This window comes from Medicago sativa, chromosome 4, assembly GCF_051527215.1.
Source record: "Medicago sativa cultivar Bolivia chromosome 4, Bolivia_mono, whole genome shotgun sequence".
Lineage (NCBI taxonomy): Eukaryota > Viridiplantae > Streptophyta > Magnoliopsida > Fabales > Fabaceae > Medicago > Medicago sativa.
Window position 1 is genome coordinate 91,970,223 of NC_140752.1, and position 17,273 is coordinate 91,987,495.

Below are 17,273 nucleotides of genomic sequence, written 5' to 3' on the forward strand. Positions count from 1 at the left end.
ACGTTTTCATTATTAACAAGTTCTGTAGCCAAGCGGTAACTGCATTTTTTTGCTTTGGATTTGATTTGAAGTATTGGAGAATGCGGTCACAAGTTCGATTCTTCAAGCGGGATATATTGATCATTACCCATATTTTTTCTTACTAATCTCATAATTTATTCAAATCTTTAGCGAACCACCATCTCTAACTTAAGGCACTTTTTTTTTAGGGGTACTTGAGGCACTTTTCAATAGCTCCTTCGTATATTCAATATTTTAAAAACACGCTATTAAATGAATGCCCATATGTTTAGTCACTTTATGTCATTTTACTATCAATTTAGTTCTCATATTTATCTTCTAATTTAGTCCTAAATATTACTATCAGAATTGGTCTCGCACTCTCCGTAGGACATATAAGTAAAATTTGAGACAATCATCGACTTTTTTTAATATACTTATAATTTCATATACCTCTTTGAGGATGTCTTATAATTAGGAATGAATTTGGTTGTTTACTAAAAAAATGACACATTAATCTCATCAATTTAATAAAAATAGATTTGAAATAACTGTCATCAAAACTTTTAATAATAACTAGTGTCCATGCGAGCATTATATATAGAAGATGTAAAATTTATTCGATTATTCACAAAATTATGTTATTTGATTGATAAAAAAATGATAAAATTGTAAAAAAAAAAAAATCAACCAAATAGTAAAATTAGAAGAAATAATGTTACGCTAAAACCTAGTGTTTTTTTTAATATAAATGTATACATATTTAAAAAATTTAATTAGTCAATTAAATAAAAAATGATTAAATTGTAAATAAAATTGTTTATGATAAAGGGTAAAAATGATAAGAAAAAAACCATAGCAAATACGTGTATTCCTTTGTATGTACTATATTATATTATAAAAGATACTTTGTGGTCATTCAATCATGTTTGGATATGAATTTTAAGCTTCAAATCTATTTTTTTTAGTAAGGTCTCAATCTTAGATATAATTTTTTTTAAGGAGGCAGTCTTAAATATATGTTCACCTTAAAAGAAAACATAAATTAGAAAGGTCGTATACAGACATCTCTATTATATATATTTGCCTTGAAAAATTGTAAAAGTACACGTGGCACTCTAAATTGTTAATCATCATTAATGCTCTAATTAATGCTCTAATACACCCTTTTTTTTAGGGAATATGCTCTAATACACCTAAAACTTCAAATTTCAACTTGATATTCCATTTGAAATTAAAATTTCAAGGCTTAGTGAAATAGGTAATGACAATCTGACCATTAAAAAAAATTAATTTCATTTAAATTGTTTTAAGGTATGACTTTGATATTATTTTTGTAATTTTGAATAGAAATAATAATAATAATAATAATAATAATAATAATAATAATAATAATAATAATAATAATAATAATAATAATGATGATTTATCGTCATAACATTATTTAGATATCAAGTGTCTATATGCACAACAATTATTAAATTTGTTTTAATGTATAAAACTTATAAAAAAAAATATGAATCCTTATATTTTTTTAAAAAAATTACTTTCTTATATTTTTTTTTGTAATTTAAAAAAAAAGAAAATAGAGAATAAAAAAAATAGTTTGCTTTAGAAGTTTATTAAAAAGGATGATGAACAATATCAATATAAATGCTTGATGGAATTAGCACAAAGAGAGGTTACAAAATTAAAAGAAAAAGATTTCTAATGATTTCGTTATAAAGACTCCTTTTTGAATGTGCTAGGTATGAAACAAAAATACTAAAATACCCTTGCAAAATTGTCTATATAAATGATATTCGAAAGACCATTGCAAATTACATTGCTTCTTCCATGTATTCTCTTTTTCTTATTAGTTTCTTTGCGTCTTTTTTTTTGTCAATCGTTGGTTGCTAATTTTTTTTGTGTGAATGAGAAATATTTTGTTTGCCAAACAATATTCGATTGCTTTTTTTTTTTTTTGGTGGTGTTACAATATTTGATTGTTTATGCAATTTATTTATTTTTGAAAAAATATGATCTTTAGTAATAATCGTTATTATAGTAGTTTCCGTATTGTTGTGTTTTTTTTGTGTCTTAATGATTATAACTATTTTTCTAACCATTGTGTTTTATTTATTTTTTTTGAGAAAATCCATGTCACTGTTAGAGAACTCTCATAGTATGATAAGATACAGAGTTAGGATGAGAAGATTAACGACACTGTAATGGAAGATTATACATTTGTATTTTAGTTGTCATCTATTTTCATATTCAACCAATTCATTTTTTTGAAGGATCTAATTCATTTGTTTGCTTTACATGTTGTAGTTTGTAGCTATATTTTGTTCTTTTTTAATATGTGTTAGATACACTTTGTTTTTTCATATCATGTTAGAGAAATGAGTGTCATCTTTATAAACAACAAAACTCTTTTGTACATAATGTTTTGTATTATTATTTATTATTTAATCAATTCAATATATTTGTTTATTTTAAAAAATGCTTACCTTAAAATAAATATTTACCTTATAAACTTCTGTGGTCAATTTAGTTTATTTGTTTATTTGATTTCAATATTGTTTTATCATATTACTCGAATTATTATTTTACAACTTGAATGATGATATTGTTTAAAAGAGGAACTTTTTTTTTAGGGGTGTTTAAAAGAATAACTTATATAATTACAAAACTATTTGAAAAATATATATTATCTAAATTTTATTATATTTTTACACAAAAAAAACTTATGTATATTGCCTTTTTTTTGGTCACATATGTGTTTTTGATTGAAGTTAACACTTTTATATTGATTTATATTTAGAAATATCATAATAAAAAATTATTAATGTAAAACTTATGTATATTGCCTTTTTTTGGTCACATATGTGTTTTTGATTGAAGTTAACACTTTTATATTGATTTATATTTAGAAATATCATAATAAAAAATCATTAATGTATTCGTTCAAAATAAAATCTGTAATCAATGTTTGTAAACATAAGGTCATAAGTTTCTCATTTATTTTTTTAAGGAAGTTTCCCATTTATTTATTAATAAGTTTTTAATTTTTTTTTGTTCAAATATGTTTTTAAATTTATTTATTAATATGTTTGTAAACATAAGGTCATAGGCTACCTTTTCATAATTTCACATTTATTTTTTAATATGTTTTTTTAATTTAATGAAACTAAATATGCAAAAGTATATGTGTATTGTTTCTCCCTAATTAACTGCTTACGTAATTTTTTTTATTCACAAATTAATATGACCATTAATACGCACGTTAAACACAAATGGTATTCTTTTTATCATTTTTTTTATCCCCTATTTTTTTTATCTTTAGCAAAACTTATTCTTCATCACACATTCAAATTTGTCAATGAGATTATATATTTTAAATGTCCATCAATTCTTAATCTTTATGTTGCATAAAAAAGACAATCTTAACATTTATGAAATATTATACACTTTTTCTACTCAAAACTGAATCAAATTGTTCAGCGCAAATTATTAATGTGCTAATTAAAACATGAATCATAAGTTCCGGTAAAAATAAAACATGAATCATAAGCATTCAAAATTAAAACCAATTCAGAACGTGTATCAAAATTATTCAAAATGCACGTATACAGACCTAATCATTAAAGGGAAAATTAAGGTAATTTCTTTTTCATCAATTCAAAAAAATCAAAATTACTAAGTTAAATAATCTCTTATCCATGAAAGTTGACTCAATTGGTAAGTAATTGACTCATCCAGATGGTTGAAAATTACTTTTGTAAGCGTTCTAGGAATCCAATTCACTTATATTTATTTCAAAAAAAAAATATGATGTTAAATTTGTAAATTCATACGGTATAAACATAACTTTTTTTTGTATGATTTTCTTTGTAAAAAAGACAACAGTATAATGTTTGCTTATATTTTTCCCTAATAAATACATTTGCTTATTGTGCCAAAACAAAATACAATTACTTATAGATCGTGAGATTTTTTACTATAGGTAAATGCGTAGGTTCCAAAATTTTATACAATTTACTCATTTTTTAATGACATGTTTGGTTACCCGTCTATAGTCATCCTTACAGTTTTCAAAATTTTATACAACTTATTTGTGATTGACTCATTTCCAATTATAAAAAATTTATACCTGTTATTCAAGGGTATTTGGATGGGATGGTAAGAGATTTTCTTAAGCTTCATTAAAAATCATATGTTCAAATATAGCCTAAAATATACAACAATGTTAAATCTCCTAAGAGAAACCTTTCTCATTCATTGTGGTCTTACTCGACTCCATTTACGCTTAAAGGATACACGGTAAAAAAAAATAGTCAATACTTACTTGATTAATTTCCATGAATGGTAGTTACTATAAACATTGTTGTATGTTTGGAACATTAAAAAGTTGTCATCCAACAATAGTGCCTACCAGTTGGGTGGTTTATTGCCTATTTTAGTAACTTTACATTTTTCAAGTATTTTTTTTTGTAAGCCGGGAGAAAGGACAAATATCAAGAGGAAACAACGGCATCTCAACTAGGTTCGCATCCCGTATCCTATGACGCCAAACTCAAAAAATTATTAAAAAAAGGGGAAAATATATACACAAGAGGGGGACTAAGCCAAAACCCTCAAAAGCTGAAAATAAAAGAGAATGAAAAATAAAAGGGCAACAATTTCTATTAAACTTTTAGCACGAGTCTATGGAATTGCCAAAAGTCAACATCACCAGCAACATGGCTTTGATTTTCATCAAATCCACCAAAATCATCAATAAACATTCGGAACCTGTTCGACACCGCGAAAATCAAAGATTCTGCAATAATACTTAACAATGGTTTATGAGACGGAAAGCAACTCCTGTGTCCGAGTTGCCAATACCTTAAGCACTCCAATATAGGACAATCATTGGACACTTGGAGATGAAGCACCCCTTGAGCGGGTTCTATATGGCGGTTTCCCAAGTACATGTTGTTTCAATTTTTGTTTTTGCTTCTTAAACAAAACCAGTGTGAATAGATATATTTAAGTTTACATATATAATATATATTTAAAACAATTTTATAGTTTGAGAAAATTAGTTCAAAAAATTCCTAACTCAAATAATAAAAATGTCAAAATTGTTTCATCGGATGTTATGATTGATATTCGATCTCGGACTCTTTCATGGTGTACACAATTTTTTAGGGGAGTGAACACATTTTACAAAGAAGATCCACAATAGAAATCCCATTTTATGTACCTAAGTGGATCTTAAATGTATACCCCGTCTATTTTATAATATACATCTAACTTACAAGAGTTTCAAAGTACACGTTGAACATAATCTTGCTTTCTATCATTAGTTACTTTCAATTGTTTTTTTCTAATTGCTACCATTTGTTTATGTCTCTATTGCTTTAGTGGTCTATTTCTTTTTTGGTAATGATATCTTTGGTACTAATATTTTATAGAAGTTGTCGAAGTCAATGCAATTTTCTTTAATGTCTTCCCTTTTCACATTAAACATATTGAATGCAAATAAAAATGTCTGACAATAATTTTGCATTGATTTTGGGTACCTATTTTGTATTCAAATTTATAGTCATGTCTTCACTATATATACTCACGTTACTCGAATTATTTATGTACTTTTTCTTTACTTAGTCTCTCTTCACACACATCCAACGAATTTTTATTTTTAATTTACAATTTTTTTATAGGTACAAAACATGGAGTACACTTATAAAAACAATTTTTATATTCATGACATATGCAGAATTAAATAAAATATGCAAAATTATTTTTCTTGCACATTATTAAGCATATTTTTTTAATCTTGGAAAATGTTTTGATAACTTTTCTTATTCTCTTAGTGTTAAATCATTCACTACACGATAGATTCAGCCACTTATCAGCGTTCACTCTGCAACTGATTCAACCACATATTAACTTCTTATGTTTGTTTTGATTCATGTTGTGCTTGATTCTTAAGCACGTGTGTGTATGTCTCTTATTTTTTTCGTTCAACTTTTTGTGTGTATTGAATCAATTTATTTTGGTTTTTCCCCTATGTTCAATTGTTTCATAAGAAGAATGACTACAAACGATTGATACGAGTAATGATGAAATTAACACTGTTTTTCAACTATACAAGCAATATTTGAATGCCTATCATATTTCTCTATACATCGTTTTTTATTACAAAATTCATGTAAATTTATTATTCATTTCATCAATAAATTCTTTTAAGGTTATTCTACTATCTTTTGATAATATACATATCCATGTAGAAGGCTCTTAGACCATCCACAATGGTGGGTGCTTCACCTATTTAGCACAACATTAAATAGGCACCCTCATTGTGGAGTATAACATATGGGTGCTTAATTTAAAAAAAAAAAAAAAAAAACATATGGGTGCTTATGGAGGAGGGTGGTTATGGAAGCACCCACTCTCTCTCTCCATTTTTCATGGGGTCCCATTTAATAAATCTTAGTAAAATGAATAAATTTTGTTAAAAATGTAATGATATAGAGTTATTTGTAAGGGCCTATTTAATAATTCCTTTTGAGGTGCTAGGTTGGAGAAAATTGGTGCTTATTAAGTATTAAATTTGGTGATATGGACATAGGGGACCCACTTAAGCACCCAATGTTGGGTGCTCTATTGTGGATGGTCTTACATTCACAAATATGGAATGAATTTCGATTAGAAATTTCTACCTCAGGTCTGTATATGAATAAATATTTGTTTTTTCTAGCATTTGTTCTTCTACTTCTTTTCCTTTTTTTTCAAAGCATTATAATGTATCATTGATGAAAAAGTTCTTGGATGGTCACAAGGATTTAGACATTTCGTTTGGTCGCACACAAACAATGCTTATGATATAATCATTTAAAAACTAATGATTCTTTAATTATTATTTTTCTATTATTTTTGTTCTTTTTATGTATGTGATATCAAATGAAGTGTCTAATTCTTTATGTTCACACAATAATTCTCTCATAGATGTCATTAAAAAGCATTAACATGTATTCAAGTCAAAATTAAAAAAAAAAAATCATATTTACTTTCCATACCTTTTTTTCTTTCTAAAATATATTTTGTTGTCATATTTACCTTTTTTTTATGTTTTTATCTCTTTCGATTATTCTTCGTTATCTATACCTTTATTTACGCAATCAATTTAAATAAAAATCACACCTTATGAGAAGGAGAATATTACTAAGTGTTCCTGTTTTCTTGAACAATTGTTCTCTTTTACATGTTAAGGAGCAACATATATTTTTAATAGGAAATGAAACTTCCAACCAACTGTTTTGTTCTTCATTATAGGATTGGTTGAATTTTTTTCTCAGTTCACTATTAACTTCCATGTGTATGATGATTTTGAGATATTTTGTTTTTAATTTGTTTAATAGTGTATATTTTTAGTTTAAATTAGCAGCTTAATGGATTTGGTTTTGAATCCACCTTTTTTTTTCGGGATTTCCTTTTTATTCGGAGTAAGTTGGTCTAAAAGAAGCTGTATATATCGTATAATGTTAAGTTGTGTGTCAATTTTATAATCCTATATGATAATCCCTTCATGTATATTTGACTTCTTCTAGATTCTTTTTCACAAATAAAAGGTCTTTTGAAATTAGGAATTCGCCTCAAAAGACAACAAATAAGATGTTGATTTCAGGAACGAGTGAGCGACGATCAACAAAAATTTATAAATGTGGAAAATTATCAAGTTACAGCAAAATTTTACTTTTGCAAAAATTTTCATCAACAAATTAATCAATCTATATAATTTGTTTTTTCTTTTTCATTGGTAATTTTTTTTAACATATCTTTCTTAGTGTGAGACTATCTACGTTTGTGATTTGGTGACATAGTCAAATAAGGTCAAGCGGAGGCCTAATATGGTAAAAAAAGGTGGGTTAATGATGATTTGATAGAGGTAGGATTATGTTCCTATCCTTCATGAAAAGAGCAAAAGGAAGTATCAAAAATAGAATGAGTTACTGGTAATTTTGTAAGTTATTTGAAGGAGTTGGAAATTTATGATTAATTATTTTATTAAAAAACAGACTTAATTAAAAAATGCCACGTTATTTTAAAAGAGAAATGCTTCTTAGTACGGAACGAAAAGCTAAGGGAAGAAAATGCATTACGTGGCAGCCAATTTTTTACCCCCATACTGCCTTTATTCCATCCAATACGGAATTATAATTCTCCCAGCGTGAAACACCTATGAGTTTCGTCTTTTTTCGTATGCAAAGCTCCGTACTATATAGCATAACTGATTTTAAAAATGTCTAATTAGCATGTATTTTATCAATTCAGCATAACATATCTACATTTTTTCATTGTTAGACCCCACCAAAGATCAAAAGTGAAGATATTTAAAACATGGAGGTTGGATAAAAAAATTGCATGAAAGCGAACGACATCCAAAAACTTATATTTAATATTTTTTTTATAGCAAATGACATCCATATATTGAGTAAATGGATCATCACACTTAAATAATAGAAACCCCACAAGTGAAATTAACATCATATATTCACCCAAAACATTAAGACATTAAGTGTATTGGAAATCTCACTTATAAGTTGCACAATTTCTACTACTGCATCAAATGTAGATGTTTAACTCACACATGACACATTAACATCTTTATCTTAATTGTGTGACTCTCTGTGTCTGTGATCAAACGAGATAGCCAAATAAGATCAAAGAAACAACAAGATAAAAATTATGGGTTGGTGACGGTTTCATCATATAGGGATATTTTTGTTCCATTTGTTCTTGCAAAGAGAGAAATTAAATTAAAAAAAGAAAGAAAATGAAAAAGTAATTTGAACATGATATCAATGATAAGGGAAGAATTTAAGGGGTGTGTATTTTACCGATGATAGTATATGGAATAATGAGTTTCTGTTAATTTTATGAATTTGTTGAAGGATCATTGGAGATTATTGGGTAATTATGTTACCAAAATATCATACTCATTTAGAAAATGCTAGATCAATTTAAAATGTCTAATAACTATGTATTTTTTAAGGATAATAATCATATATTTTGTCAACTTAGCAAATCACGTATATATTTTTTCATTGTCTGATCCTACCAAAGATCGACGGTAAAAGAATTCAAAATAATAGAAGTTGAATTAAAATGAATGATATCCAAAAACTAAAATTTAAGATAGAAAATTAAACTAATGATACCCAAAAACTAACCATATAAATCATCATAATATTGAGATTTATGTGGGAGCGTACATTGAATTGCATCATCATATTCGGTTAAGAGTAACCACATAAGTGAGATAGCCATTACATCATTATTCACAGTCTTAAAACATTAGGTATATGGATCATCTCATTTTCTTAAAAGATATATGGGTCATCTCACTTATATATTGCTCAACATCTAATCTTGCATCCAATTTAAAATTTTAACTCGACACATTAACATCTCTCCGCTAAGTGTTGAACTCTCCGTGTGTGTGGTCCACCACCAAGAACCACTCCTGCTCCCCCACAATGTTGAACTGAGATATGATACAACTGTTGGGCCTCTTTGAGGAGTCAACACTGTTGTGGATCGACACGTTGAAGAAAGAGAAAACACACAAGTGAGAATGATGCACTGTCTTATCCAAAATTTTAAGGCTTACGTATGAGTTTTTTTCGCTTGATTTTGGTTCGACTTCCACTCTTTTATCCATTGTTGAGCTTTAGGTGGCACTTGATAAATCACAATATTCTCTACCTTGAGTATGGCAAAATTCTAGCCCGTGCTTGGCACGGGTCCACATACTAGTAGAAATAAACACTAGTGCAATGTTTGGTAGAAATAAATGCTAAATCAAGATTAGCATGCTACCACACAATCTACTTACTATATAATAAATATTAATCCCTATGATTTTACCATTTTGCCCCTAAAAGGGGTATTTTTGTAATTTTCTAATAGGTGGGATGTGGTTGTTGACACCTCACCATTATAAGGGTGCATTTCCCATTTTGCCCCTCACAATTTTTTTTAATTATTTTATGATTTTTATATTTTTAATAACTTTTAACTATTTTCCAATTTTTATGTTTTTAACTATTTTTCAATTTTTTTCTCCCAAATTCAGTTGCTTCTACATTGCTGTCGTGGGAGATTAAGATATCGTTTGACTCGGCTTTTTTACCAACTTCTCTACATTTTTAAGGAGAAGTTAGACTAAACACAATATCAATTAAGTACTTACTAAAAAAAGTAATTTTTTTAAATGCATAAAATTGAATGAAATGAGCTTTGGCCAAAAGTTATTGAATGTTACTTTAAAAAACTACTTCTCAACAATTTATTTCACAAGCATCTCTTTTCAACTCACGCTGTGGATCTTTTCTTTTATTTTTTAATATTATATTGCAATATGTTTTTTCTTCCAATTAACTTTATTTTTTTTGAACCGTTCCATTTAATTTTTTAAGGAGGTTCCATTTAATTTTATTTTTTTTTAAAAGAAATTTTATTATCTTTTTATCACTTATATATTTAATTTCAATATCGTTTAAACATAACAACCTCACAAATATTTTTAGTCACGCTGTCATTTAATGATACCAAATATTTTTATTTCCTTTCTTCAACCTCGCGGATATATACACACACATTAACATTTAGAGTAATATTTTATGTCCGTCTGTCTGTTTTTTTGTTACGCTAATGCACATAATTTTTTTTAGTGTTGCTTGGTTGAGTGCTACCTCGCCGATTTTTTTTCTATTTTTCAATTTTTATATTTTTAAAAACTTTTAACTATTTTCCAATTTTTTCTCCCAAATTCAGTTGCTTCTACACCGCCGTGGTGGGAGATTAAAATACCGTTGGACCTGGTTTATTTTCAACTTCTCTACATTTTTAAGGAGAAGTTAGGTCAAATACAATATCAATTAAGTACTTACTAAAAATGTACTTTTTTTTAATGCATAAAATTGAATGGAATGAGCTTTGGTCAAAAGTTGTTGAATGCTACTTCAAAAATTTCTCGACAATTTATTTCACAAGCATCTCTTTTCAATTCACGTTTGAAACCTTTTCTTTTATTTTTTAATATTATATTTCAATATGTATTTTTCTTTCATTTAATTTTTTTTGAACCGTTCCATTTAATTTTTTTAAGGAGGTCCCATTTAATTTTATTACCTTTTTTTAAAGGAATTTTATGATCTTTTTATCACTTATATCTTTAATTTCAATACCGTTTAATCATCACAACCTCACAAATATTTTTATTCACGCTGTCATTTAATGATACCAAATATTTTTATTTTCTTTCTTCAACCTCGCAAATATATACACACACACATATTAGCGTTCAGAGTAATACTTTATGTGTGTCTGTTTTTTTTTGTTACGCTACTGCGTATAGTTTTTTTTTGACGTTGCATAATGCTTGTGATTATTTTTATAAAATTTTGATTTTAATTAAAAGTAAAATTGTAGATGTCTTTTCTTTAAAAAGGTCTAGATGCCTAAAAAAATTATACTTATATATATATATATATATATATATATATATATATATATATATATTTTGCACCTTTATATTGTAACAAACTATGCATATCTTTTTCTTATTCAAAAAAACTTAACATATATGTTTCCTTGACACCAACAATGTAACAAATATAATATCATATACGATAAATTCTTATCTTTTTGAAAGACACCAAAAATATGGTATTCTAATAACGAAATTTGTTATAGAGTATAATTGAAATAGAAAAAACCAACTATTTTGATATTATTTATGTTATTATTTCAGGCTCCTTAAATTGTTTCTCCTATTCAAATATTTAACAAATCATTTATATGATGATATAGATTTGTATTCATGTCACAAAAAATAAACGTTATTCAGTAAATATAGTATTTGTAAAAAAAATATCTTTTACTTTTTAACATTTTTAGCCTTCAGAAAATATTTTAAACATTTTTATTTATTATGTTAATTCATAATAAATTCAAAGTTTTGTCCTCGTGAGATTAGCTCAAATGATAGGAACAATGCATAAATATATGTCAAGTCCGAGGTTCGAACCCCGGACACCATAAAAAAAAAAAATCAAAGTTTGTACAATATTTTGCCAAACAAATTTAACTTAAAAATAGCTTTAAAACTAAAAAAACAAAGAAACCAAATAACTTTAGCTTCTTTCTTAAAGACCTTTATTTTAACTTTGTCTTGAAGTAACTTTTAGACCGTAAAAAACCTTGGCCAAACGGTATCTAAGTTCAGCTGGGAACACTGTTTCACTTTCTTCTTCATAAGAGGTCATTTTCTTCCTTTTTTCATGGTTCTGAGAACATACATGACTTGAGTTGACTGATTTTTATGGCTTGAGGGGTTCATTTTTCGACACTGTTTTAGTTTTTGCTTCATCATAGGCGGTTTTTTTGCTTTTTTCAAGATTCTGCATTTTAAGGTTTTCTTTTAATTGTTAGTGGATTATGTACCAGAAATTGTATATGTTGCATGAGTGTAGAATAATCTTCCTTTGTTATGTGGAGTATAGTAAAGGTCATGATGATTGAATTTTAATTCATGGTAAGGTTTTGACACAATTGTTATTTTAACTTCTGGTACTGTAGTTGAAAAAAATTGATTCATGTGGGTTATTTTAGTTTTTGTGAGTAATCCTAAAGTTGTAACAGTTTTCATATTTGGTTTATTCTTTCCTATATCATTGAGTCGTATGAAAGTTGATTGGTGTAAATTAGTTTTGGTCATATCATTGAGGTCCAAAAATTTGATGATACAGAAATTTGTGCATTTATGATCTGGTTGATTTGATGATGCAAAAATTGATCACATAGAAATATGTTACCTTCTTTCAATATCAGAATGAACAAAGGGATTAAAATTAAATGATGTATTATTGTATTTCTATATAGGACTTTCAATTTCAAGGGATTATGACTACATTAAGGATCTCAAAAATGATTTGGACATTTGGAAAATAGGATTTGGAGTGCTAGATTCTTGGATTGTGACTGGTAGTAATGAGAATCAACATATGAAGCTCATTATTTGTGATGCAAATGTTAGATGAGTTAGTTACGATTTGTTGTAATTTCCTTAATGATTTATCAATGTTACTTATTAGTGTACATTTTGATTTATTTATTTTTTGGTTTCTTTCTCGGGTTTAGGGTGATCGAGTTCATGTAATAACTCGATATAGAGAATTGGAGCATTGGAAGGCTTTGATCGAGGAAAACAAGACTTATACTTTGTATAATTGTCATGTGTTTGATAATGACATTGCATTTAATCCCTTTAAGGTTGTTTTTGGTTCTGGTACAAAGGTGCAGAAGTATGACAAGTTAACTAACGTTCTTACTCATGAATTTCGCTTTAAGTCATTTAAGGAAATTCACGATGGAAAATTCAAAACTGACGTTTTATATGGTATAGTTATGTGCTTTAATTTATTTCTGTGTTTTCTCCGTTTATAATGTTCTTATAGATGTAATTTTTTTAAAGAAATCATCGGGCTTCTTCATGAGATTGTCAAGACAACGCCAATTGGGACTGGAAAGAAACTGTGTACGAACATTGTGTTGAAAGATAAAATGTATTATTTTCTAATTTGTCAGCATCAGATGATAGAATTTTGTATAAGTTTGATAATGACCAGAAAGATATCTTTCCTTATGCAGTGGGAATATAGTTGATGTAACACTATGGGAAAAATACTCCGTAGCTTTATCATTTACCTTCTATTTATCTTGAGTTCTTTGCTTCCATTTTGTAGTCAATAGCTAGATTTGAGATCCTGCATGAGTTCTATTGTGAAAGAGATGGATTTGGCCAACTGCATATGCAACAAGGTTCTTATTTATCTGCAATTTGTTTTGTACCCAACACTTCCCAAATGAGATATCAAGGACATTTCTAAAAGGAACACGGAAGACAATCACATTCATTGACAAACAAGCTCAAAAAAGGTATAAGTGTCGCTTGATAACGGCAAAGAGAGCAAGTTATAAAAAATACTTAGGCGGCCAATGGTTCAACTTTTGCCGAGAGTATATGTTAGAGGTAGGTGATAAGCTAATTTTTGATCTAGAGAAGCCACCTAAAAATATGCACGTTCAAGTCGTTCCCAAATAAAGATTTGGTGTTCATGATCCGCACTTTGAATAGATCACCTTAACTCTAATCCTAGACTAGATTATCTTCACTCACCGATGCTACTTCTTTGTTTGATTTCATTGATGTAAATATGAGTATCAATCCTTTTTTGGTAACTCTATAACAACAACACTCTTTTTTATAATTTTGGATAATATGTAAATTCCTAATCTCATAAACTGATTATATGCTCTCTTAATCAGCCCATATATATATTTTATGATGAATCACAAAGTTCCGCCGTTTTAACATCTCTTCTTTCGAAGAATTTTTTTTATCGAATACGTTATTGAACCCGTGCTAAGCACGGGTTTGTAACTAGTTACTTATAAAAAATAATTAGTACTGTGAAAAAAATCAAGATTAGCATGCTACCTAACGGTGAATAGAAAGAAAAAAAAAAATCATAGAAACATACAAAGCGGACTTAGGGCTATGAACAAATGAAAACGGGCTGGGCCAAATGCAGAGTTTCGGTTTAAACGACCCGGGTCCATTACATTACATAGATTTATTTCCACACAACACAGAGACTATCTTCTTCTCTCTCATTTGCACAGACAGAAAAAACTAGGGTTTGCATTTCGTAGCAGCAATGGCGCCGACGAAGCAGAGAGCACCCAGGGTTAGCCGAAACCCTGATTTGATCAGAGGAATTGGAAAGTTCTCAAAGTCACAGATGTATCACAAGAAAGGTATCTGGGCTATTAAGGCCAAAAATGGTGGCGTTTTCCCTCGTCATGATCCTAAACCTAAGCCCGAAACTGCTGTTGAAAAACCACCAAAATTTTACCCTGCTGATGATGTGAAGAAGCCTCTTCGCAACAAGCATAAGCCTAAGCAGACTAAGCTCAGGTTAGTTTTCACTGTGAATCTCTCTTTCAGTTATTCTTATCATTTTACGGTTTGTTAGATTTTGTGCTTTTATCTCATGTTATTTCGATTTATTTACACAGTGTTCTTTGTGTTAATTGGGATTACTGGTAGATGAAATTACTTGTTTTTCTTTTCAACCAGTATTTGTTATTTTAGGTGAATCCTTTGTACATGATTTTGATATTATTTGGGATATGGAATAAGTCTTAGTTTATTGTAACTACTGAATATTGATGCATTAATAGATGTAAAATGATTAAATTAATCACTTTTGTTTTGTGTTGGGTCTTTTTTGTCTTCAGGGCAAGCATCACTCCCGGCACAGTGCTGATTCTTCTTGCCGGTAGATTTAAGGGCAAGAGGGTGGTGTTTTTGAAGCAGCTTCCTTCTGGATTGCTTCTTGTAACTGGTAACTTTGATATGTTTGTTTTTGTTGCTCTTGATTGATAAGGTTTCATGTAGCTGATTTGTTCAATTTGTCCATCAATTAAATTTCTGATCTTATTCTTTTTATGTACTAGGTAATTAAATTTAGAAATGTTGACGAGATATAAGGGCTTCTTTTGATATACAGCTTATTTGCAGCTTATGTCACAAGTGCTTATCATGATAAGCACTTGTGTATAAGCTTGCATAAGCTATTTTTATGCTAAAGATAAAATAATGTTACTTTGTAAGAAAATTGTCACTAGCTGTTTTAAAAGTTATCCCAAACAGTGACAAAACTTATGTCAGTAGCTATGCTCTAATAAGCTAATTCAGAATAAGCTCAAATAATACTTTTGATTTTGCAAATTAAGCGTCCAACTGATGTCAACATTGAATATCATGGTGCCTTTTTTTTTTTTTTTTTAACAGGCACCACTTGTCTTGGCTTCTCTTCACTTTTTTTTTCTTACTTTGCATCTCAGGTCCCTTCAAGATCAACGGAGTTCCTTTGAGACGTGTGAATCAGGCCTATGTGATTGGTACATCAACCAAAGTCGATATCTCCGGTGTTAATGTGGATAACCTTGATGACAAGTACTTTTCAAAGGAAGCCCCAAAAAAGAAGAGCAAGGGAGAAGGCGAATTCTTTGAGTCAGATAAGGAGGTGAGTTTTCAATCTTCATATTCGTTGACGTTTTGTCTTGTTATGCTCATTGCTTCTGTTGGCTGATCTGTTTTTTATTTTTGATTGCAGGAGAAAAAGGCGTTACCTCAGCAGAAGAAAGATGACCAGAAAACAGTGGACGCTGCATTGATAAAAGCTATTGAGAGCGTTCCAGACTTGAAGACTTATCTTGGTGCCAGGTTTTCTCTCAAGGCAGGTGTGAAGCCACACGAACTCGTCTTCTAGTTTGGAGGAAAGAGGGATGCTATGCTTGTGTTTTATAATTTTTTTAATGGAACTTGTTTCAGATAGTTGCACTTTCTTAACTGTAATATGGAATTCTGCTGGAGATATTCCTTCATGCAATTTTGCTATTGTGAACGTTTTTGTTGATTTTATGAATTTTAGTTATTGTGAGGCTTTCACTTGAGCATGCCAAAGGAAAATTTTGGAGACAGAAAGTAGATAGATTGTTCCTTTTTCTTAACAAAAATGATACTTATATTCCCTGCCCCTTTATCCGAGTCAGTGTCTTGATAATAACCAGCTTATTGAGATGGAACTGAAGAAAAATTCTTAATGCGAGATGGAACTTGAAGTATTTCAGGTTTCACCTATTATGTGTACCCGTTGAAAAAATGATCAAAGTGTTAAACAGAAGTTTTAATTGCAGTATAGTAGTATACAATGTTTTAACCGTGAAATACTGATATATACTCAGTTTAGAGGTCTCCTACTGTTGAGCGAGTTAGAGCAAATTTTCTTAGACGTTGGCTTATGAAAGTCTGTGTATCTTACCGTTTGCTGTAAACACTTGATACTTCTTTTATTTCATTCTCCCGGCCTCCCTCTCCCATTCTCTCTCTGAACAACTTAGGCGTGCATCAAACAGTGTAGAAGAAGAAAATGCACTCTTTAGTTGTGAAATTGCTTTTGTTTTTTTGTTGTTGTAATTTTTATGGTTTTGTTCTGTTTGCATATGTATTGTTCTTTGCAGATGTAATTCTTTGATGAATATGAAAGTATGAATCCTGTTATTGATCTGTTCTTCATTGGATATCGAAGTTATGTTCTTTTATCTCTAATCAATATGAAAGTATGAATCCTGCTATTTAATGGGTTTGTCTAAAATCTTCTCTGATA

The 17,273-nt window shown here is 28.8% G+C and overlaps 1 protein-coding gene across 1 annotated transcript; it reads left to right on the forward strand.

The window, feature by feature from the left end:
• Window positions 1–14,704: 14,704 nt before the first annotated feature.
• Window positions 14,705–16,555, forward strand: LOC146933777 (large ribosomal subunit protein eL6x-like). Its single transcript, XM_085705559.1, has 4 exons — window positions 14,705–15,016; window positions 15,340–15,446; window positions 15,949–16,130; window positions 16,221–16,555. The coding sequence occupies exons 1-4, from the start codon at window positions 14,757–14,759 to the stop codon at window positions 16,374–16,376; spliced, it is 705 nt and encodes a 234-aa protein (XP_085561685.1). The 5' UTR covers window positions 14,705–14,756; the 3' UTR covers window positions 16,377–16,555.
• The last annotated feature ends 718 nt before the right edge of the window (window positions 16,556–17,273 follow it).